General features: G+C 41.2%; 2 protein-coding genes across 4 annotated transcripts in view; one reads left to right on the top strand and one right to left on the bottom strand.

The window, feature by feature from the left end:
* LOC113130426 (calmodulin-binding transcription activator 1-like) overlaps positions 1 to 16180 on the bottom strand; it is a 46680-nt gene extending 30500 nt beyond the window's left edge. For both annotated transcript variants that reach the window (XM_026307047.1, XM_026307048.1), the window contains exons 1-3: positions 16156 to 16180; positions 14081 to 14176; positions 8547 to 8650 (exon numbers count right to left, since the gene is read on the bottom strand). In XM_026307047.1, the coding sequence (XP_026162832.1) occupies positions 8547 to 8650; positions 14081 to 14176; positions 16156 to 16180 (225 nt within the window). The remainder of the gene's footprint in view (positions 1 to 8546; positions 8651 to 14080; positions 14177 to 16155) is intronic.
* A 2381-nt stretch (positions 16181 to 18561) lies between these two features.
* Positions 18562 to 23697, top strand: dnajc11b (DnaJ (Hsp40) homolog, subfamily C, member 11b). 2 transcript variants are annotated; one of them, XM_026307213.1, is made up of 16 exons: positions 18562 to 18651; positions 19353 to 19482; positions 19654 to 19727; positions 19843 to 19944; positions 20137 to 20265; positions 20348 to 20470; positions 20616 to 20689; positions 20809 to 20998; positions 21154 to 21239; positions 21782 to 21898; positions 22009 to 22164; positions 22571 to 22640; positions 22808 to 22865; positions 23017 to 23159; positions 23248 to 23377; positions 23583 to 23697. In XM_026307213.1, exons 1-16 carry the CDS (start codon positions 18577 to 18579, stop codon positions 23606 to 23608), a joined length of 1683 nt encoding a protein of 560 aa, XP_026162998.1. In that variant the 5' UTR covers positions 18562 to 18576; the 3' UTR covers positions 23609 to 23697. The 2 variants fall into 2 exon arrangements, with proteins under 2 accessions (XP_026162998.1, XP_033181119.1); XM_033325228.1 differs by lacking the exon at positions 23583 to 23697 and having other exon boundaries at positions 22014 to 22164.
* The last annotated feature ends 590 nt before the right edge of the window (positions 23698 to 24287 follow it).

Below are 24287 nucleotides of genomic sequence, written 5' to 3'. Positions count from 1 at the left end.
TTACAGTGCGTCATCACTGTACAAGGTAGAGCCCAGTGTCATCATCCTCTCTTCAAGTACTGTTGACTCATGCAGTGGGCGCCAAAGTATGTTTGCTATCTTTAAACTTCTACATAATGTAAGATATATGTATATAAATAAATAACTGGGAAGATTAGCAATATAACCAACAGTTTTACAGTTTTACAGCAGCAATATCCATTTATCTTTCGGTTGCCTGTGGAAACTATCATGTCCTGTGGGAGACATTTTCTTTCCTTAAATCTAGTTGTTTTCGTTGCATATATTTCTGGCAAAGCCATTTAATAATTGCTCTCATTTAATGCACTTTTAGAGATTGAGGAGGAGACAGACATCATTCATTGCCTGCCAGGCTGTCCTGGTAACGTTCCACCTCATATGAACTGTAATGGACTGTGGCTTTCTAGTATAACATGCAATGATACCTCAGAGCATACAGAGACTGGAGCTTAGAGTTTCACAGAGAAAGTGATGCTGGTGTTGTGTATTGGACAATATTAAGATTAACTGGCAGAATATATATATAAACATGCTGCCAGTATATATACATATATATGCTGCCAACAAGAGGCAATTACACAGTTAGACTTAACATTAACTATTACCTGTTTCTGGGCTGGGAAATTTTGCTGTTGCCATGTTTTTCCTGAAGTACTGAGCTAACACTTTCACTGGATAATAAATCAAATTTTTGGGATGGAATGATTTTGCTCGAAGCATAAGAGAAAAATTTTGAAGACTACAATAATATCAGCAAAAACTTTCGCTGTCAGTGCAACAAGGAATGAATAAACACTATTCTCAATCTCTGTCATTTGGCCAGATGCAAAAGAGAAGTGAGATGCTTTCTCTTACATATTAAGTGTTTATCATCCCCTCCACCCACCTCTTTATACTATACATTTAAACAATTAAATATATGCACTGTCAGTATGCAAATGCAGCATCAATATCCCTTATATAGTTGCCTCCTTAGAGTACAAGATGATGGATGCTGTATTAGACTAATGCTGTATTAGATGCTTAGACTAATGGCACAGCGACATTACAATACACAACTAATACTGTATATGCAAAGAGACAGAACACACACACACACACACACACACACAAAAATGCCACCTTGTGTAATCCCCCAGGAATCAGTGGAATTTGATTACCGTGACTTTTACAAACACACTCCATATGAGAGTAGACATTTCATACATCAGCAGGATGGTGGAGGGAGCAGGAGGAAGAGGAAGACAGAGACAGTGGGAGATGGAAAAATACATGATGCTAGATAAAACTGCAGTTTGAGAAGAAAAAAACTCTGGACACATATTGGTGTCTCCTGAGTGCAATTGTTCAGATATCATAACCCAGACTGAAAGTGCTAATATAAAAATGCGGATATACACAACATGTTTGCTTCAAAATTAAACTATTTTAAACTCTTGTGTTTTCAAACAGCTTACTGAAACAAAACTCCATGAGGTCCCAAACAGGTTGATGAACACTGTTCACAGAGTGCAGTAAACACAGCAGGAGAGCCACACAGTAATATGACTACTCAACTCATTAACATGGAAACAGAGACATAAAGAATTTACCTTAAGAAATGTTACTAGTGCATGTTAAACAATAACCAGCTCTGTGGTTGATAATTCACATTTACAGCTAAATATTAATGTTTACTATTCCCCACATACATATCTCCATTATCAAATCAAAGCAGTAAATTGATAATAAGTGAAAAGACATTATAGTGTTCTGCAACCACCAAAGTAAGTTGACATTTGATATATAATTTGTGATTTTGCTCAGCAATAAATAACATTGATTTTGCACTTACAATGCAATTTGACTACCACATAGTCTTACCAGTTATAATTAAGAACAGAGCTACAGCTTGCAAGTGGCCATTAGTGTGCTGAATCTTCTGAGGTCAGCACATTCAGATCCATTTGATATCACATCAACCAAACTGACAATCTGACCTCAAAACAACCTTAACAAGCTCAAACAAATGTGGTCTGATGCACTTGGCTGCACCTTTGCCAAAAAGTGTGAAAAGTTTGATTGCTTTAGTGCTGAATATTTGGGTTTGCTCATTTTACTGTCAACTTCATTTTTGCATCTTGAACAAATGTTTACATGTCTTAACTGCCTGGATTAGCTACAAGGGAAGATGTGCTGCGTGGAAAATTTAAAGGGGCTACTTTGCATGGAAAACACAAGTGTGTACTCACTGGAAAACATTCCAAATATTTGTGCAAATTTCGGTTTCTCTAACATCAATATTTTGTTGCACTAAACATAAGCAAGCCATAACCATAATCTCTATAAATATGTAGTGAGAAAAAATCTAAATTAACATTATGCTATAAACAGCAAAATTATGCATAAAAAGTGGACATCAGGATTGAGCTACTTGTGTGTGTGATCTGTAGATAAGAAACTGCAGTATGAAAAAAAACACTGAAACCTATCTTGACAAAACAGGAGCAGAGAGTATTAAATATATATTGACCTCAGAAATCCTCATCCAGATATATTTCTTTTAAAGGCTGTTCCAAATATAAATACGTAAGAAATAAATAAAATAGAGACACAAAATAAAAAACCTAAATGAAATAGATTTCCAGAACCTGTGGTGTCTGATTTACAGGGTGCTGCTTTGTTGACATCTCGCTGTTATTAGGGGATGTAAACATGCAAAACTGCCTTGTGCTGCTGTAAAATACATTTGACTCCTAAAGGCCTTGAAAAGTCTGAGGAGTGGAAAGTTATCAAAGTTAAATAAAGTTATAGAGTTATCAAGACAAAGCTCTACACATACAGTACAAGTTCTCAAAATGGGAATACAAGGACCATCTGCGTGTGTGCGCACATGCACACACATACACATTTTAATGGTTTATCTGTCTCCAATGAATTAAATCTAATTTACACGGGAGTCAGATATTACAGAGGTTCTGTGTGGGGACATTTAAGGATACAAAAAGTATTGTCTCCACTGCACAGCCTGGCTCCTTATTACAGCAGACACTGCTGGTCATTCAGTTCTTTTTGCTTGGGCTTGAAATCTAACAAGAAGTTAAAACGCAAAGACACACTCAGAGACACACAAATGCAAGAACACTCAAACAAGCTCAGGCACACTCACACACCATACCCACACAGTCACACATTCCTACTGTTTAATATATTTTTGTGTCTCCAGTTAACAATATTTTGTGTCAAATTATAGTGGGCAAGATAAATAGTAGGTCTGTGCGACAAGGAGAAAATAGAACAGGAGGAAAATATGGGGCTTCCAGTTGGGTAGGAGAAGAGGAGAGGAGAGGAGAGGAGAGGAGAGGAGAGGAGAGGAGAGGAGAGAAAGGGAGGGTAGGAGAGGAGAGACAACACTAACTCCTACCTCAGACACCTGGCTTTCCCTGACTAGACCTGTAAAACCTGGTTAATCCCAGCTCCTTGTGAACTTGTGCGTGCCAAAATATGTGCATGACTGAAACTCGCTGAAATACTGATCCCAACAATCTATGCGACATTTTAGCACATGTCCAATTTACCATGCAGAGTCACATTTGCAAATAAAAAATTGCTGCATAATTACATGTCAACAAGGATATTAGTTTTATGAATAAAATGAACCAAATTAATTATTTGCATTGCTGTGTGTTTGGTTCATATTGCAACTTTGGTCAGAAGAACAGTATGGATGTCTGGAGATTGAGAGGAAATAAAAGTCGCAACAGACACAAAATGACGTCGGGTGTTAATTGGGCTATGCTTGGCTCAGAGAGAGATGGAGAGATAGACAAAGAGGAGGAGAAAAAGAGAAAGGGAGGGAGAGAGAGAGCCTGGAGGACTAATTAGTGATTATAACTTGGCGCTCTCCAAACATAAAATATTTCTCAACCCAAAAGACAGAGGAATGATTAAAAATAAAAGAATAGGAATCAAACACAAGAAGCTGTGAAACACCCCTCTGGTACTCTGTGTGTGTGCCTGTCTGTATGTATACACACATGTGCTAACATGAGTGTGTGTTGGCTTCTGTGCCCCCCCCCCCATTAAACCATGCTTTACTCTGGTAAACGTCAATGAACTCAATGTCAAATGGAGAGGTTACAGCTGTAGGCAGGCTCTGGGACACACTCACACACACACAGACACACACCCACACTGATGAACATGTTAGCCAACGTATGCATAAATGGCACACCCATTTCATTTAAAAATGAAACTTTCTGTAAGTTTGCAAAGGTACGTTACTTCTGTCTTTGTCCAGACACAGCCATCCTGTCCCGGCCTCATGCCAGTGTGAGTTGGACATTAGCAATTCACACATCAAAGTCATAAATCAAGGGCACCCTTCACCGCAGTATAAATGGCCTGCAACTGCATCACTCTGGGTTTCCATAATGGATCCATAGTACTTTTTTCATGCAGTCCTGTAACTGATATTTAATGTCATCCCTCCTTGGTGACTTCTTTTCCAGACACTTTTCCTTCTTCATGTTTTACCTACAGGGTCAAAATGGGAAATATTCTCTAGGAAGAAATGTAGTAATAGAATGCATACATATTTAATTCAATGTATCTATCTAATGGCTCACAAACAACAATAATGACATGAATAATAAATTAATAATGCACACCCTCACAGACATAGACACATGCACACAAAGCTTTGTTTGAGCTAGAAACTGGTGCTCAGACAAGCCGAGATGCCACAGATACACAGGTGAGCGTGAGTAGGTTCCTGACATTTTTACTGGAGATTGAGAGCTTTTGTCCTTCACCATTTTTTCCCTGTCAGACATGTTTTGGCTTGGCAAGTAGATGTACTGGAGATGTCACGTCTCACTTATCGCCTTTGATGTACTCATGAATGGCGTTTGTGTCACATATCCAAAATCGATCATACCATTAGCGGGAATACACACACACGCACACAAAATCTGTTACCATAGCAACACCTACCCTTGATGAACGCATGCTCACGTGCACACAAACACAGACACACACAGACACATACAGAAGGCAGATGGGCCAGTGGTCTAAAATGTATATGCTTTTTGACCTGCTTTCTAATTCAGGCAATCATGTTAGCTTCATGCAGTGCCACAGACAAGACATGAGCGTGTGTGAACTGTCAAATAGCTGCCATCACACTATATAGCTTTGAATATATCACTATTTGAAAAGAATGGAGTTCGACATTGAAATGCTACATGTTTCATATATTATTTTAATATCAAAACATTGCCTTTTCTCACACTTCCTTTTGTTGCATATAGTTGAGTAATGTGGAGCAGACTAACATGCAGAAACACTGTGACACAGACTGTTGTCATCTGTGTGATGTACTGAAGTCTGTACCAACCCGTTTGACAGTTGCATCACTGGAATCATAGTGGAAAGGAAGGGGGGCTGCAGTGAAGTAGAAGACTTTAAAATGCACATTAGATCACACAATTACATGCACATTGTGTGTATACATTTTGCAGTCTGAAATTAATCTTTCAAAAGGGAATTTATTTGTTTTTTAACTTTTCTTAAAATATGAGGATGCCAAGGGTCCCCACAAGAGTAATCATATCTTTTCATGAGCCATAGTCCCAGGACAAGTTTCTAAAGTTTCTCTTTGTGTACATTTAAAAAACTTTGATAGCCTTCTTTCCTTACTATACCATCAGTCTGCCCACCTGAGTGTGGTTTGTTATCTAAAACTAGTCTATAGTCTATTACCATGGACAGATACACATACACCCCCAATCTATTATTGAACAAAAGGCTCACGCCTCTGCTCAGCCCTTAAGGGAGGAATCCATCCCTCCATCCCAGAATAATTTCACACATCAGTAGATATACAAAGGAGAGAGAGGGAAGAAGAGAAAGAAGGGAAAGGACAGAGAGGAGGAAGAGTGGATGCAGTAAAAATGTATGGGGTCGCAGCTCAGTGCTCATGTTGGCAGGCAGCCACGTGTGACAAAAGAGAGATCAGAAGATCATATGCAATCATGCACATGTTCAAGGAAACAAATGCCTGCACACACAAATACAGGCACACACACACACACACACACACACAAAAAGATTACCACACCATTTGCAGTCATATGCATGCCAAAGGAAAAAAAATGCAGGTGAGAATAAGTACATAACAGATGAAGACTCGTAAAGACTGGGTTTGACTTCAGAGGCATCCAAACACAGACGGCTAATCTCTTTATCTCTCACACTCCCTCTTATTATTCACACACACACACACACACACACACACACACACAAACACACAAACTCAGGAGGAACAGTTGTACTGCAGTAAAAAATCCAACAACTAAAATTTAAAGTAACATAATTCTTGATTTCCTTATGTGTAAGTGGAAACCACACTTCATGAGCAACATCTATCAGTGTTATATTTTAATTTAACACATACACATTTAGAGCATGTGACAATATAAATAAACTGAAAGCTTCAAATCTGAGTTTACACCTGACAGATCCCACATATAAAATTGTGTCAACACATGCCACACATGTACACAATTTGATTAACAATGATGATTTCAATATGCTGCTGATGAAAACCACTATACATCTTGCAATGTCTGCAACACAGACAGATAAAAATCAACAAACACAGAAAAATCAATACTTTTGTTGCAGCAGCTATAAGATAATCGATCGCAATAATCTGGAGCTGTGCATATCCTTGGCAGACGCACTCACACACGAAGCACATACACAAACTGAAATACATACATGCACCACATGCACAGCAAGCATGCACAAGGCCCCCCCTATGAAAGTACCAAGCAAGAGGAACAGCAGACACAATGAATTGTTTAAGTATGCAGGAAACCTTATGCCTGGGTAGAAGATGCTTTGAAGGAATCCACTGAGGGACACCCAACCTCCCCCTGAACTGCGTCTGTACCTTCTCATCAGAGGGAGAGAGACAGAGCCATGGAGAAAAAGGGGGGAGAGGAAATGAAAGATAAAAATAGAGAGGACTAGATGGTGATTGGGAAAAAGAGAGAGAAAGAGCAGAAGAAGTGGCGGCAACAAGGTGCACTTGTCTAGTTCCAGCACCTTGTATACAATTGGTTAGGCTGATGTGTGGAAAATCCCTAACCAGCAGCGGTCATGTTGTTCTACACACACACACACACACACACACACACACACACACACACACACACACACACACACACGCACGCATGCACACACACACTGACTATTCATGTGAGCACACTGTTCGGCAGGCATCGTGCTTAACACCCGGTATAACCTTCATTGAGATGAATTGCATGAAAAATGTAATGACTTTCCTGAGAGAAAAACCACAGGCCAAATCAGCTTTGCATTGCATAATAATGCTGGACTTGGTAATCAATAACACAAACACACAAACACACATCCATAATGGAGTGCACAGCCTGCACACAGAGAAAATGTCTCAGCAGAGGCCAACCACATCACAATGGATGGAGCAAACCACCAGTGGAGAGCTGTGCAATGCATAAACAAGAGCTATTGACGATAAATGCCTGCATCCATTTCCACCCATCAAACACTTCCCTAAGCTAACAGCTTAAGTCTGGAACAACATGCAACTCTGAAAAGCTTTTCACACCCAAAATATTAAGCTCAGGGTTATCTTCAGCCCTTAATAAAGAGCTGTCCCAACCTAATTCGGTCCCATTTTAAATTGTACCACTTAGCCAGCAGCAGAATTTAAGTTATCTATTGTTTATGCTGCAAATATGATGCTAATTTTGGCCCAGAGGAGAACAACCTCAGTCCTATAATAATGAGCAGTAGCCACGTGCTTCTGTGAAACCTTCAACAGTCAGAGCATGCTAAAAATTCTTCAATGTGGTTAGTAAAGTGTAAAGTGAAAAAAAAAACCCTTTAAATTACTTTCATGATTAAATCCTCAGAATGCATTTCAGTGCTTTTGTTTATAATGAACAGACAGCTCTTTATGTTTTTTTTGGTTTGGGAGGACAACATTATACACTGTAAGTAGAGCATCATTTTCACACATAACACAAGGCAGAAATAAGCAACTATGAGCAGAAATGTGCCACACATTTCTGTGGTTGCATAGCAACAATGTTAGGTTCAGATAACAATCTTTATCCTACTGACCATGTTTTTTTGAACCCAGTAACACACAGCAATGAAAACATTCAATCTGTAGCCGCGTTTCTTAGGCTCCAAGTCTCACAGTTTTAGACCCAGGAGCGCCTGATTCCTCCCCAGAGTTGTTTGGATTACAAAGCAAAATAGACAGCAACATGCCAAATTGAATGCACAGCCAGTGAGATTTTGGCTCGGAGCTCAGTTTTTTTATTTCCTGGTGTCACAGTTTTAGGGTCCCATAATGAAAAGCCACCATTGTGTTTACCTCATCTTCATCTCTCCATGTGACATTAGCTAGATGTGAGTCACCAGCAAAAAAACAATGATTTCATCTCACTGTCACAGATATTCCCCTCTTGAGAGCGTCTCATTCTCACCTCGTTTGTGTTCCAGCGATGGCGCTCCTTGGGCAGAGAGGAACATTTTGGCAGACACTCCAGCAGCTTCTTAGGAAGGTAGATCTTCAACTGGCCTGGCTCATCTGGAACGGGAGGAGAGGTGGGGAAGAAGATGGGGACGAAGATAAAGGAAGATGAATGAGGAATGAGTGGAAAGAAGAAAGAAATTTCTCATCAGAAACAGATGGATTGTGAGAGGAGAATACTAAAACGCATCATCCTGCAATCTGGCTGAATAAAATGATAACAAACTTTTTTTTATTTTTAATAATGTGACCTTAAGAACCAAAGAGATTTGGTCAGGCATATGAAGGACAGTATAAGCTTTATTTTTTTCAAAAAATGGTGCATGGAGTACTTGATCTGTAATTACTTGCAGGGAATTCTGATTATCAGAAATACAGCAGAGACTTTCTGGTATTGTAGTAAAATCTGAGACTGATCTGTATGTGCAGTGGCCCTGAGAACTCAATTCAATGCAACATTAAAACATATATTCAAATAGGCAAAACACGCAAAAAATGAGAAAAAGCCTTTACCAATTTAACAACACCTGTGCAGAGATTAGAAGAAATGCTGCAAAGTGAAAAAACACCAAATACAAAAACACACTGCAAATTCAAAAGTCCCAACCTAATAGGCTACAGAAACAACACTGGTTTAAAAGCAGATATAACAGCTGAACCATGCAATCAGTTTGTTTAATGTTAAAAATAATTTTATAATAATTATTCAACACAGATGGATTATTATCAACTTGATGAGTCACCATGGCAGCAACGAGCATATCTCTGTCTCAACAACTCAACAATCAATTTTAATGTCTTCTGGAAACATTCTTTTAATGTCTTTGCTTCATTCCTGTATTTTGTTGTGTTTTATATACATTCAGTTTATCTGTATATGGGAGTGTTATCAATGTATGTGCACTATTTGGTGGTGGCATTTGTGTACATGGCTGGATTGTTTGGTTCTCTAGTGGTGAGGATGTTTTTTCAACTTTGTTTATGTTTTGTCGGTTTGTATGTGTTAAGTTGCGATGCATTGAGCTGTCAGGGCCATCATATGAATGGCCCACTAAGTACAGTTAATTAAATATGGAGATGACAGTTTTATAATTAGTGAAACAGGAGAGAGCCAGCAAATTGCACAGAAACTATGCAAGAACTAATGATGAAGATAAATAAGGAAATAATTTCCATCAAAGTGCAGTGTGCCAACAATAGTTAAATGTGTAGTGCGTAGAGAGAGTGGCAGCATACTTTCTGACAGCAGGTGCACAGCATACCTGGGGCCCACCCCGAAATAGATTTGGATTAAGATGCATCCATTATCATACATTATCAGTACATTTGGGGTTGGTTACAATCATGGGTAATCACATGGGCATCTCTTATCCCCTTTAAAAGCAATGTTTTCCCCACAGTGTTTTACAGACAGCTTGGTAATGGAGCATAGACTCCAAACTTGCTACTCCTGAGAGAAAACTAATGTTCTAGTATCGGAGCTGGAGAGTCACAAGTTCAAATACACAACAGCCCAAATGCTGCTTAAATTGAAGTTTGGACATACTTCGTCTTGGGAGGGAGCAAGTCTTTTGTGCGTAGTGATGCACTCCTTCATTTTGAATCACAATGATCTACAGGGCATCCACCAGGTGAAGCAACAAAACTGGACATTCTATAATTTTCTTATTATCAACAAATAAAAAGAACACAACTAACTTTACTGGCTGTGTTACCAAAGCGTAATACAGCTTGCTTATCCAGCACAGACACCTATTGTTGTCCATAACTATTAAAAACAGTGAGTCACCATACTGCATATGTTCCTGTGACATGTTTATTACAAACATGGGCACTGGAGTTTATTTTGAGTCAATCCAACATACACTGTTCTGCTGCTGAAAACACTTGCTGAAAACAATGCCCTGCATACAATATACACCATACACTATCTCTGTTTGAGTAGCATTTGTTAAAATTTACAGTTGCTTTGAGAAATGTAACACTTTTTAAAAACATAACTTTATACACATCAGCCCTTCTCGTAAAGATATAATTTATGTGTGTACCGTGTGGTTTAGGGTTGGGAGACAGAAACATGCCAGGAAATTATTTAAGTAATGTCAAATGAGAGGAAACACTGCTGATTTGATCTATTCATGCGATTTGTTAAGAATAAGAAAAATAAGGTCATCCATAACCTCAAATTGATTTAACGAAACTTAAATAAGAGATTTTTTAAATAAAAACTGCACTACCAAAACTAAACCGCTGGATTACCAGAAAAACTACCCTGATTGTGCTTAAACTCACCAAAATATCAAACAGGCACAGGTGAAGAAAAAAAAAATCCCACAGTGCCTCAGGAAAATACCACTTCACTGGTGCAAAATGTCCACGCAAAGTTAGACCTCCCGGTGTGTATATGTGTGTGTGTCTGTTTGTGAGTTTGTGCCCATCGGGTGTGCCGCTCAGAAGTCAAAGAGAGCAAGCACTCAAAGGTTACTGATAAGCATTTGAGTAGAGGGCGTCCATTCATGACTCCCCTGGGAAAGTAGGAATTATACTCTACCTGAGGGCAGACGACAGAGCCAAAGAAAAAGAGAGATTGACGAGGTGGGAGGGTCAGGGCAGGAGACAGAGAGACAGTGGGACAATGAGCCAGAGTGAGACAGTTAATGGAGAAAAGAAAACTTAAAGTAAGAAAAAGAATCAAAAAGTAAGACTTTTGCAAGGACAAGATATGGAACAGGGTAGAATTAAGAATCAAAAAGAGTACTGTAGGACAGGAGTAGGGTCCATGTATGTGAGTATGTAGGTGGATGAGCATGTGTGTTTGTGTCAGTAGGAAGTGTGTTCAGGCACGTATGCTCCCCCTAATCAATTATGCATTTATTAATAGAAGGCCTGAGAAGACAGAATTTCAAACAGCTGAACGGTGCAGCAGCTTAGTTAAACAGCTGAATGGTGCAGCTTAGTTAAAGCCTAATTTCTTTTTTAGCAGCACTCCAGCCTCTCTGCTATGAATGCCAATCAGCGTTTAAACCCCACCCCTCCTGGCTATAACCCCCTCCCCTCCCCCTGCTGTTCTGAAGAATTCTCATCAGAGCCTCGCCTTTGAAATGTACCAGAACCACCACTTCAAACAAGCCCGGTGCACATGCGTAGGCACACACACACACACACTCATACATGCAAAAAGACACACACAGTGCATGCCGATCAAAGAACATACATCACAGTATTTGTCCCAAAGTGGTGGTTTTTTTTCTTTTTTCAGTGACCTTGGTACCCAAATTCCTTTTAAAGTACAACCTCATGGACACAACCATCATCTTAACCTTTCGTCGCATTTTCACTCTTTGCTGATGAGGAATGAAAGACCAACTTTGCAGATTTGTGGAATACTGATGAGCTTTTACACCCCAAAGAGTTGTATCTTGTATTTCTAACAATCCTGAACCAAAGAATGTGTCCCTGTTTAAAAAAAATTCAGCCTGGGTACTCTCGCAATCGTCTTTTCCATCTGTTCCAAATGGCTCTCAGTGGAGCTGTACTATGGTGTGACATGGGGCAAAAACTTCTCTTATGTTTCTCACTACCCAGAAAATGAACCATCCTGGGACATGTGGAAATACATCTAAATATGGAAATTCAATGCTGCTTGAATTTATATTTGTATTTAAAATCATAAAACAGTTTCAGTACCTGCATTGCTTTATGTGGGTCCCTCAGCAGTAAGCCACAAATTCTGGCTGTACATAGATCACTCACTCACTTGCTAATCTAGTAAAAGAGAGTCCAAAAGCATGACAAACCCTGAATGCTGATGTGAAACTGATGGCTCATTAAGTCATATAGAGGTATGAGTACTAAAAAGTGAAAATATTGGACCAAAGTGAAACATTACTTTGATACCCTATCAAATGCCATAATTTAGACTGGAATCACACAGAACAGCGGCCTCCGACTGATGAATATTTTACCTCATAAAACTGTCATCTCCATATTTAACACAGAAACAAGCCAATGCCCTTGTGAGATGGCTGTCAGTTAATTATAAAACTCTCCTCAGTAAAGAGAGTGAAAAACGCTCCAAATGCAACTCTTAACTCTCCCCCTACTGATATTAGGATGTATCAGGGGAAATTTTTACATTTTCCCCCTTTTCAGGATGAAATTAATGTGACAGAAAGAAAGGCTCATTGCACAGCAGCTAGATGGAGGGATGGGAAGGAGGGAGGAGGATGGGAGAACAGGAGGGAGCGCCAGGGCAGGGAGAAGAAAAGGGGGAGCATAGCATGGGATGAGCGAGAGTGCAGGAAGAGGGAGGGCGGTAGAGAGCGACAGCGACGGGAGAAAGAGGGATAGCAGGGGGCGGGAGGGGTGGGGGGGTAGAGAGATGGGCATGCATGCTAATTTTATCATTCTGCTGATAAACTTTTCCTCCAGTAATCCTCCAGCTGGGACGTGAGAACAGATAGGAGACAGGGATAGGCTCAGGAAGTCTCAGCTCATATTAAACAGTCATCCCAAACAGAACTCTCTGTTCTATTCTCTTCTACTGTTTTTCAGTTTCTCCTAATTCTATATTTGCTATTTTGTGACAGTTTCATTTTCTCTCATCAGTCTTAACAAAATAAAGAGGGTCTGGTGCAGGTATGAAGCCATCTGCTCTATGTGTGTGTGTGTGTACTGGGGAAGAGTGGAAGGGGGGTACACTCTTCTACATACACTCCCTCCCTATAGCCCTAACCCCACCACCACCACCTCACTAAGCACCGTGTCTGTCTGCTCCTCCTCACATCTGTTTATTTTCCTCCAATTTCACCCCCCTAACAAACACACACACACAGAAGAGACGTGCATCTGTGTCATGTCCTTTGGAATCAGTTACCAATCAAAGCAGCCATTGCCTTCATACTCCCTCTAACACGCCACAGCATCACACAGCCCAGTCACAATTACACACATGCACAACCATGCAGCGACCCCAGATTACACACTCCATCTCACTTCTAGTTTAACCAGGCCCATTGAGGATTATGGACACATAATGTCATGTGTACAGATTAGGTATGACAATAAACTACTGAGAGCCAAAGACAGCCCTGCCTTCTCTATGGTTATGTGCAGTAGTGTGTGTGTGTGTGTGTGTGTGTGTGTGTGTGTGTGTGTGTGTGCCCACTAATACTGTGCTGGCATATATGAATAAACATGCTGTGTAACAGAGCTGAATTGCAATGACGTCTCAGCACAGAGACACTCAGTATGTGTGTATTTATTTTGCGTATATGTGAGCATGTGTGTCTGTATGTAAGCGTAAGTGTGATCAGTTACAGAGCAGATAAGGAGACCTCAGTTCCCGCATCACATCATTCTGCCAGAAGGCTTTTATACTTGCTCCCAGAGTCACCCTGTGCTACAGACAAATGTGTGCATGGCACTTAAACACCCTCACACACGTGCACACACAAACAGTGTGAAGAGTGTTTGTGTGTCTCTTACTGTTGGCGTCAGTGTCGTCACTCTTGGGAGGGGTGTGTCCTGTGTAACCAACAGCAATCCTGACCATTCGCTCTGGATTTCGTATCTTCTTCAGTCCTACACAGAGGGAAAAAGAGCAGGAAAGAGACAAAGATATATTTAGGAGATGCTCCAGACTTTGGTTTCCTTGGCAGGCGCACACCTCACCTCATTGTTCCTGCTCTAAAGCCCAGAAACAAAACTCCAAGTAATATGCAAGTGGGCTGATCCTTTTTCTGATCCACTAACTTGCATCCATTGTGTCCCCTGATCGATTGGCCACAGTAGATACACTGCCTCCTTGTGTGTGACTAACTTGTACCCAGCTTTAGTTTCTCTTCTCTCTCATCATTTCTCTGTTTCCCTGACCACTGTTGCTATGATACAAAGTAGACCAACCAGCACAGAGGGAGATGGTCTTCCAGGCTATATGGTGGATGTTGTTTTCATGCCCACTGGTGTACTCTACTGATCGGCGCCATGCACATCTGCCAGGGGATGGAAAGAGTGGATAGCTGTCTCCTACGTTCGTTGCCACGATTCATTTGGCTTTCATTCAGCAGCACTGAGGCTTGTAAATTATGACATCCTCTGTACACACAACACTGACGGGCACTGGACAAAAACTTATATTGTGAATGTGTTTGTTGGTGTTTGTGTGTGTAGGTATGGTACAGTGTGGACAGGGGGATGGGTTTATGTTCATGTGGTACAACAACTGCCAATCTGCCTGGGAGCCTTCGGTCTCATCTACAGTTCTAGACTTTTCACGCAACGGGACTCTCAACCCAGGGCCTTCTCTTCGCCTCTGGCTACACACTACATGCTTGTCTGCATGTTTGTATGTATGTACATGCCTGACTTTAACCACTTTATGAAAATGTACTTTATAAATGTATGATGCTACTTAGTTCAAGTTAACCAAAAATTGCCCCTTAGGGAAATCTTGCTCAGTATTGCTCCCTAGTGGTGAGAGGCCCAGAGGTTTCGCCAGCCATTTTCAATATCACTTTCCCAGCAAGAGATGAAAATAACCATTTAAAGGCAGTGAAACCAGTGTCTACAGAAAAACGTAAATGCTGTGACCTCTTGTCCATAACAACACATTCAGCTGTTACGATTATTATAGCCTGACAGGCTTCTTTATGCAATTTGACATCAGCAGCACTTCAAAGAGGCAAGAAAATGAAAGTGATTCTTAGAACAGGGGATGTTTATAAACAAATGTGAAACACACTGAGCCAGGAATAAAGCCAAGTTGACACAGAGATAATATCACCATGGTGATTTTGGTCATTTCTTAAATAATTCATGAATGACTTAATACAATCTGAATTAAATGGTGTCTGACTGTAATGGTAATGACCCTAAGAGTTTATTGGAGGAAGTAAAATTTTAAACTAGTTGATAGACCTACATGATCTGACCTAAAACTGACACACATACACTCCATTCCCCTACCCAACCTAAATGCAGCCGTATTCTCACCTTCACAGCCTTCGCAACCATAAGCACAACACTACACACGCACACACACACTGTGTATTATGACTAAACAAACGCACAGCTGGACTAGGGTAGCCTGCCAGTCAGGAAAGTAAATCTTCCGTCTATTTTATTCTTAACTAGAGATCCAGAAACGGATAAACACACACACACACATACACAGACAGCATCTGAATTCCTTCAGCATGAACCACTCTCATCCTCTCATCTCCATCCCTTTTATGCTAAACGTTTAAAAGCACTCATAAAGCAGCTGCTCGGGGAAAACGCTGGCGAGCAGCGGACGATGAAAAACTACCCTATCCGGACTCACTCAGCGCCTACCGACAGGACAACTCTCCTTCCCGTTATTTATTTGCTGTCGGTTAACGGTGCTCCACACAGTCGCTGGTTCAGCACCAGCGTCCGTGTTTTCGGGACGGGCTAGAAGAAAGGGAAAGCCCTGCCGTTACCGCTCTCCACCTCTATGCCTCCGTCCCTTCATCGCCTGGTCTGAAGCGCGAACAGCAGGACTGTGTCGCCGCAGATAAAAACCGTTATTTCTCTCTTACCTTCCGGCTTGTTTTCGGCAGCCATTTCCCCTCCGCCGCGCGCCTCATCCCTCCTCCTCCTCCTCTTCCTCCTCCTCCTCCTCGACTCGACCTAGTGGTGGTGGAGGTGGCGGGAGGGGGGGGGGGGGGGGGACCACGCGCGTGCACAGAGAGGACAGCTCAAGGAGGGGGGCGGGGTTAAAGATGAAGGGGTGGGGGGGGGGCGAGCCTGCCGCGTTCAGGGACCCTATTGGTCCAAACGGTGAAGACTGGCAGCGGGGATCCGTGATGGCGACTTGTGGACGTCTGCATCCCTCCGTTTATTTCCGTTGGTCCCGCCCCTGACGTTCACGCGCACTCTTCCTCTCTCTCCCTCGCTCGCTCTCCTCTCACGTCACCGAACGACGTCTGTATTCGAGGACACCTTGACAGCCTCCCACAGCATCATCATCATGCTCATCATCATCATCTCTCTCACACGCGCGCGCGCGCGCACACACACACACACACACACACACACACACAAGATGTAGGCCTACGCGCGCATTCTACATATTACGCACATATACATACACATACAAACTCGCGCGCGAGATCGTCTCCTCACGTGCAAACCCAGTGGACCGCTGAGAACACGGGATGTAAGGTCGCGTCTCGCCAAAAACTTATGAGCCCGTCCTGAATTTAAATGAAAAGAACTGCCTGAAAGAGACTTTTTAGATGCGCGTGGGCTGGCGGGTGCTGTCATTCGCTGGGGTGCTGAAAGGACAGCTCCACACGCGCCTACACAGGCTGTGTGCGCTCACTACCCGCTTTCTCTGGGCCGTGTTATTGAAACGAAGTGATAATAGGTCAGGTGAAATTTATATAGGATGAAACGTCCCCCTTGTTGTTGCGTAATTTGCCTCTAGCAGGAAATTGTCGTATCACTGCTATAATACCCCTTACTATAATAACCAGAAAGTTAGGTTTATGACCAGCCTATCATAATAATTCCCACTGATAGGCTATTCATAATTCTATACTAGGCCATCTCTTCTAAATAGAGGGGCTTAACTGGGACTATTATGTTCTTGTTTCAACCCCACACTGTCACGCTGTGCCTCGGGGTAGAATATCGTCTTTGCACCAAAGCCTTGTGTTTCTGACAGAGACAAGCCTCTCTGTAGACACGCTTCACGGAAAACAGATGTTTTGAATGGTTCGTCCTCAGCTACGTATGCTCTGCGTAGCCTCTGAGTGCAGAGGCACACAAGGTTCTTGGCATCGACACAGTTCCAGCAGGATGAATGACAATGAGGAACATAAGATATGCAGCCAAAAAGTGAGAATTAATTTCAGCCTTCAAGTTGTTTTCCGATTGAAGGCATGGTGCTGAATGCACAAACGTGGAGCAACGAGACATTTCTCATTTCGTATAGATAACAATGCCAGAGTTAAATGGAAACTATGACATAGGCCTATATGAACAAAAAAAAAAATGCTGAAATTTTATTTTGGTACAAAGAGATTAAAAGTAGGTGCATTTATTTCACTTAATTTACAATTTTGAGATATCTGATATCTATAGTATTTCCTTTTCATGACACATAATCCATTCATAAAGGTCTAATCATTAGTCCTAACAACTCAACACTGTACTCTGCATTTATCTGAATAAAAGTTTACAAAACATAGCATGAGCTCCTAACATAAAATGCTTCACCATGATAATCAACAGAATTAAAATGCTGCTTACAGGTTCACGTAATAATAATCCAATAATATGATGTATAGAATGAAGAGGTTTTCAGATTCTTTACTAAGAACAAAATAAATTAAATACTATTTCATTACCACATATACAGTAAATAAGGAAGGTTACAAGTAAAGGGCCTGCATTCATAGGCTATTATCAGCAAAATGTACCTAATGCGTCAAAAGATAACATGCTAGTAGCACTGTTGTATTATGTTTTATTATGTTTGTGAATTATTACTCATGCAGTCACATGCAAGCACCATTTAATTTGAAACTGATTTTAATGACTTTTAAATTGATGTTATTGACAGTTAACACCACAGATGTACAGCCTATTCTATAAACTGTTAATATTAATCAGCAACATAACTATCAGACAACCCAAATGTGTTGGGTTATAAAATTCATCTAAAATATTTTGGAGTATATACTGTAAATAAATGTATGAATGTTGATTTGATACATGGGTACATTTTACTGATCAGACTGATAACTACTTACAGAGGCCCCGGTGTGAAAATCAAGTTTTAAGAGTCATTATGGCCTGATGTGGTTGATATTTATCCATATTTCTAAACTAATCTAACGCTGAGCAGAAACACAACCAGCAGAGGGCGAGAGAGCGACTTCCGGTCCAGGTATGGCTGACCAATGAGCTTCCAGAACACTGGAGGGGTGGGCGGAGTTGGACCACACGCAAACATGGCGGAGTCTTTAGATGATGCTTTTGAGTTTAACGACCAGGATTATTACTCTCTGCTCAACGTCAGGAGAGAGGTACGGTTTACTCGGTACTTTAAATCGCAGCCCGGCGATGGCGGACTCGTTGCCGTGATTGGTGGGTAGATTGGCACTGAGGAAGTGATCTGCATCAGCTGTAACGGTGGACTCCTTCAGCACCAGAGAGCGGCTGATGCTGCAGAGGCATGGACAAGCAGACGACCCGACCGTGCACTTTACATGATACACAGAACATGCATTTTAGATTGGTTGTAAACACAGACACCACAACTGCACCGACGAGCCCATTCTCAAGTCATCATGGGAGAATAAGGGGCCTGATTATGGGTTAGACTGAATAATGTTGGATAATGTGAGGCAGTTACTGAGGCAAACCGCAGCCCGATAGGAAGGACGTTATTACGCTTTTAATTCTTGGTTTTTGTGTAAGTGGACGAATAGCTGCTTTTCAATTTCTTTAAACTGGACGCTTTAATGGAGCAGTGTTGTGTCAGCACTCAGGAGTCGAGCTGAAATGATTAGTCCATTAATCAACCGAGTGAAAATTAATCAGCAGCAATTTTAACAATCGAATGTGTCAAATATAAAGATTTGTGAGGATGTTATATTAGACTGGGCAAAACCCTATTGTTATATTTTACAGGCCAAACAGTTATTTGGCAGATTAACCAGTAATGAAAATAATTGCTGCTTTCAGCCCTACTCAGGAGTGAAACCTGTCCTCTCTGTCATTACAGGCTACACTGGAGGAGCTAAAGGCTTCATACAGGAGGCTGTGTATGCTCTACCATCCTGACAAACATCGAGACCCGGAGCTGAAAAGACAAGCTGAGCTGCTATTCAACCAGGTGCACCAGGCGTATGAAGGTAAGGGCAGGTATATACAAATGGGATTTTAACCGTTCAGTTCAACACCACCATGCCATTCAGCTTTTTAAAATGCAGATAAAATGGAACAGTGTTTCCTAAAAACCAGGGAACTGACTAAACCCAAAACATCTGTATGAGCTGAACTGTGACCTCCCTGTTTCTCCTCAGTGCTGAGCGATGCTCACTCCAGAGCCATCTATGACATCTTTGGGAGGAAAGGACTGGAGGTGGAAGGCTGGGAGGTATGCATTCAGTCTAACATCAACTTTTTGTCTTAAGTTGGAGCATTTTGGAGCTACATTATACAAAGAATATCAAACATCTGTCTTCGTTACCATGGTAATGATTTCTGTGTAGGTGGTGGAGAGGAAGAGAACCCCAGCAGAAATTCGAGAGGAGTACGAAAGGCTGCAGAGAGAAAGAGAAGAGAGGAGACTGCAGCAGAGAACTAACCCTAAGGTTTTCACATTCGTCTGTCAACTGCACTAACTTTATTTCTTGTGCAAACCACCACTTTTATGCAGATATTATTAAATACATCACAACTCAATTTCGACTCTGGATGGTTTCCACATTCATTTCATTATGTCCCTTACAGTTCTCTCTTAATTAATTGTGTCAGTTTTCTTCCATCACTCATTCATTGTTCAGGGCACCATCAGCGTGGGTGTGGATGCAACGGACCTGTTTGACCGCTATGATGAGGACTTTGAAGAGGTGCCAGGAGGAGGCTTTCCTCATATTGAAATCAATAAGATGCACATTTCCCAATCCATAGAGGTACAACAAAATGCACACTCACTTAGCATTTGCCAGTAGTACTCTCTCTTTTATCAGGCACAACTTTCCTTTCTTTCTTCAGGCTCCATTGACCAACTCTGACACAGCAGTGCTGTCTGGTTCACTCTCTACACACAATGGGAACGGTGGTGGTAACATTAACATGACTGTACGAAGGGTTACGTCAGCTCAGGGCTGGGGAGAGGTACACACCTATAAACATATAGAAGCACGTTTTTAAAGAGACACTGAAGAGGATGCATGTTGTGTTGGGATAATGCACTTTTTTTTCTAGTTATTTCAGCATAATCCTTCCCTGGGTATTCATATGTCTGCATTTGTCGCTTCAGGTGGAATTTGGTGCAGGAGACATATTGGGACCCCTTATAGGCTTAAAAGTCTTTCGAAACCTTACTCCACGATGGTAAGGCCCGACTACATGATATGAGGAATAATAATATATATCGCATTAACGTATGAACAACATTTTCATTATGTTAACTTAGTGTAATTTTCTCTCCTCTCTGTTATATCACTGTCCAGTTTCTTGACGGCCCAATGTGGTTTGCAGTTCTCTCCTCGGGGTGTGCGACCGAGCTGTTCTCTAATGATGGCGCGCCACCTCGACCAGAACACTATGGGGTATCTTCAGTGGCGCTGGGGGTCCAACAGTGCCATGACCACCAGCTTGGTCCGAGATACAAAGAGCAGCCACTTTACTTTAGCTCTTCAGGTATGCACAAACGCAAGCATGTGCACAAATGCATATGTAGGCAGGTATATAGAGAGGAGTTGTTGTTTTGTTCATCTCTCACTATAATTCCTTAACTATTATGGTATATGTTTTTTACTGCTACTCTTGTGACTTCCTTTCCTTGCCAATTGCAGCTGGGTGTGCCCCACTCCTACCTGATGATGAGCTACCAGTACAAATTCCAGGATGAAGACCAGACTAAAGTTAAAGGCTCTGTCAAGTATGTCTGTTGAAAATGCCTAAACAGAGTTTATTGCCTTTAAATTATATGTGTCTACAAAGCAGAAATATTGGGAAAAATATGGCAGTGCAAAAAATATGCATTTTGTTAATGAATTCAATGTCAAAATGCTTCAGTGACCAGCAGCTAAAAATAGTGTTTTTGCTAACCTATTTAATTTGTCACCTTGCTGCAGTGGTGTAGAAATGTCCTTCAGGGTGTGATTAGATGTGCAACAGACTTAAAATGTTCAACCAGAGAGGGCAATAAAAATGTGTTTATTATTATTAACTTATTCTTTATTGCAATAGAAGATGTGATGACAAACAAATTAGCTAAATACAGTAAAAACATAGTAAAAGAAATAGATACAGAACAATAAAGCATTCATCAGAAATACTTGGTTCCAAAACACTTTAATCAGGTTTTACTAGCTGTAAAATTTCCACTGTCCTATTCTGCCAATAAGATTGTGTTTAAGTAGTTGCCAAGCTCTATTCCTATATTGGTCTCTGTTCCTTTCTATATCTTTACCATTCTAGGACAGGCTGGTTTGGCACTGTGGTGGAATATGGAGCAGAGAGGAAGATCAGCCGACACAGTGTCCTGTCAGCCACTGTCAGTATGGGCATCCCACAGGGAGTCACCCTCAAGATCAAGTACTGACCAATTTAAAATATGATTTAATTCTTCTGTGAGTCTTTATCCCACTGCATGATTATCTAATGTGTGTGTGTGTGCGTATGTTTGTCCCTGTGCTTCCATGCAGGTTAGTACGGGCCAGTCAAACGTACCTATTTCCAGTCCACCTGACAGATCAGCTGCTGCCCAGTGCTGTCTTCTATGCCACAGTTGGACCGCTGCTAGTCTACATGGCCGTCCACAGACTGATCATCATACCATATACACAAGCACAGAAAGAGCAGTCAGTACATCTCCTCTGTTGCAGTCAGCAATTGAGTTTGTCTCACTAGTAGAAAATCTTTGTACTTGTCTAGTGTTCCATAACAATAAAAATGTATCACCACTGAGACTGAATTCAGTGGTAAATGGATCTTTCTTGACCAACCACTGAGAAATGTGAAGCTCCTTTCTCCTGCAATTTTGTAATGTAATTTGTGTATAATGAATACTCATGTCAGAAGTTTTTGTTTCTCAGCTAAAGGAATCCACACTACTGATTTGTGCAGGAATGCTGCATTTCAGTTATGGGTGTTATATATATTAGAGGACTTTATTTTCACGCTTATACTGTCATCAGAGGGAGCCTACACAATGAATCCCAGAGGGCTATTGTTGATGTCTGCTTTGTCTGTCTCTATGCCTCTCAGAGAGCTGGAGCTGCAGAGGAAGAGCTCTGCCACAGACATCGCCAAAAAGAAGCAGGAGGCAGAGTCTGCTGTGAGTACTCACACTCACATGTGAACATATAGCTATTCACTGCATGTGGGGATCATTGATCTTTCTAGGTTCAGCTCTCCGCCTTCCTCCCTTCCTATCCTGTTCTGTTTTGCTCTGCTCTATCTCTCCTTATCCATCCTCCTCTTTCTCCCTTGGCTCCTCTGCAGGTTCTGCTGATGCAGGAGTCTGTGAGGAGAATCATAGAAGCAGAAGAATCCAAGATGGGTGAGGATTCACACAAACACTGAAACACACAAACTGAAAATCTTTCAGTTTGCAGCCATTGCTAATGTCTAAGTGACAGTGCATTTAAATAGACAATGCATATAAAACACAAAAAGTTAAAGATAAAACACCTTTACCATATATTGGTTAGGTCTGATCATCCTGAATGCTTGGTATGGGAAGTTTGTATCAGACACCAGCCAGAAGCAAGAGAAAGCCAAGGTCATCGATGTCACTGTGCCTCTGCAGTGCCTGGTCAAAGACTCTAAACTCATCCTCACTGAGGCCTCTAAGGTGTGTGTGTGTGTTCACATTTCAGTGTATGTGACTGTATATCTGTAAGGCTGTATGTCTGCATATGAATAGTTTTTTCTATGTGCAGGCAGGGTTGCCAGGCTTTTATGACCCCTGTGTAGGAGAGGAGAAGAGTCTTAAATTGCTGTACCAGTTCAGAGGTGTTATGCATCAAGTCATCTCTGCAGACACTGAACCACTCCGGATACCCAAGCAATGTTAGTATGCAGTTGCTTCACCTACTGTAAGATCTGTTATTGTAATCTGTAGGTGCACACTAATTACAACTTGACTAGAGCCTTCAATATAAGTATGCTTTTATGTTCAAATGATACATGTATATATAATGATACATATATATATATATATATATATACAGTATATATAGAGAGAGATTTTTTCTTTTTCTTTTTTGTCTTGCAGCTCACAGAATTGAATCTGAGTCCTAGGAGCACACCACTGTTGGAGTACCAGAGGGCAAATGCAGATAAGATAGACTTTGCCTAAACAGAAAAACCCCAAGAGTGGAGGGCACACACAAAAAAATTAGCCATTTTTCTCCTCTGGTCCTCTTCTGTCATGATATTACTCAGTCTGTTTATTGACTTCCTCTACTCCTCCCTTTCCTGTGGGCCATCTCCCAGGTTGAGCACAATACAGGAGTCAGGTCAGAGTTTCTGTATGATGTTACCCTTTGTATCTCTGGTTGGCTATACCTGACCAGGCTGATCAAATATATGCCTGCTGCAGGAGATCAGACTCTGGCTCTGAACTTAGTTTTATATACAGTATGCACTACCCAGAGGGGCTGATCATCAATGCAGGCACTGTGTCTGTTCCCATCAGTGAACAAAACATGCACGGATAGATGTAAAGATGGCTCTTGACATTTATTATGTCAAAATGTTCTGTAGTTTTACCACATATCATTGTCGTCTGTAGTATTTATGTGTATCATCCTGGTGGCGTTTGAATCTAATAATAATAATAATATACCATTCATTTCACTAACCAATGTTAAGAGTAATACTATACAGGATCATGTCTAAGGGTGGCTAGTGCTGGGGAGTGTTTGTGTAGCTTATGTTTTTTGTTTTATTTGCTATAAATCACTTATCCTCAGTTTTT

This window comes from Mastacembelus armatus, chromosome 5 (genome assembly GCF_900324485.2).
Source record: "Mastacembelus armatus chromosome 5, fMasArm1.2, whole genome shotgun sequence".
NCBI classification, from domain to species: domain Eukaryota; kingdom Metazoa; phylum Chordata; class Actinopteri; order Synbranchiformes; family Mastacembelidae; genus Mastacembelus; species Mastacembelus armatus.
Note: the sequence above shows the minus strand (reverse complement) of the source record. Positions and strands in the feature narration are given on the sequence as shown.

Excerpts from the sequence above, each read along its gene's own strand:
- dnajc11b (XM_026307213.1), top strand. The coding sequence starts at position 18,577 with ATGGCGGAGTCTTTAGATGATGCTTTTGAGTTTAACGACCAGGATTAT. Across the intron at positions 22,165-22,570 it reads ACACAAGCACAGAAAGAGCA|AGAGCTGGAGCTGCAGAGGA; the intron begins GTCAGTACATCT and ends TATGCCTCTCAG. Across the intron at positions 22,641-22,807 it reads AGCAGGAGGCAGAGTCTGCT|GTTCTGCTGATGCAGGAGTC; the intron begins GTGAGTACTCAC and ends GCTCCTCTGCAG.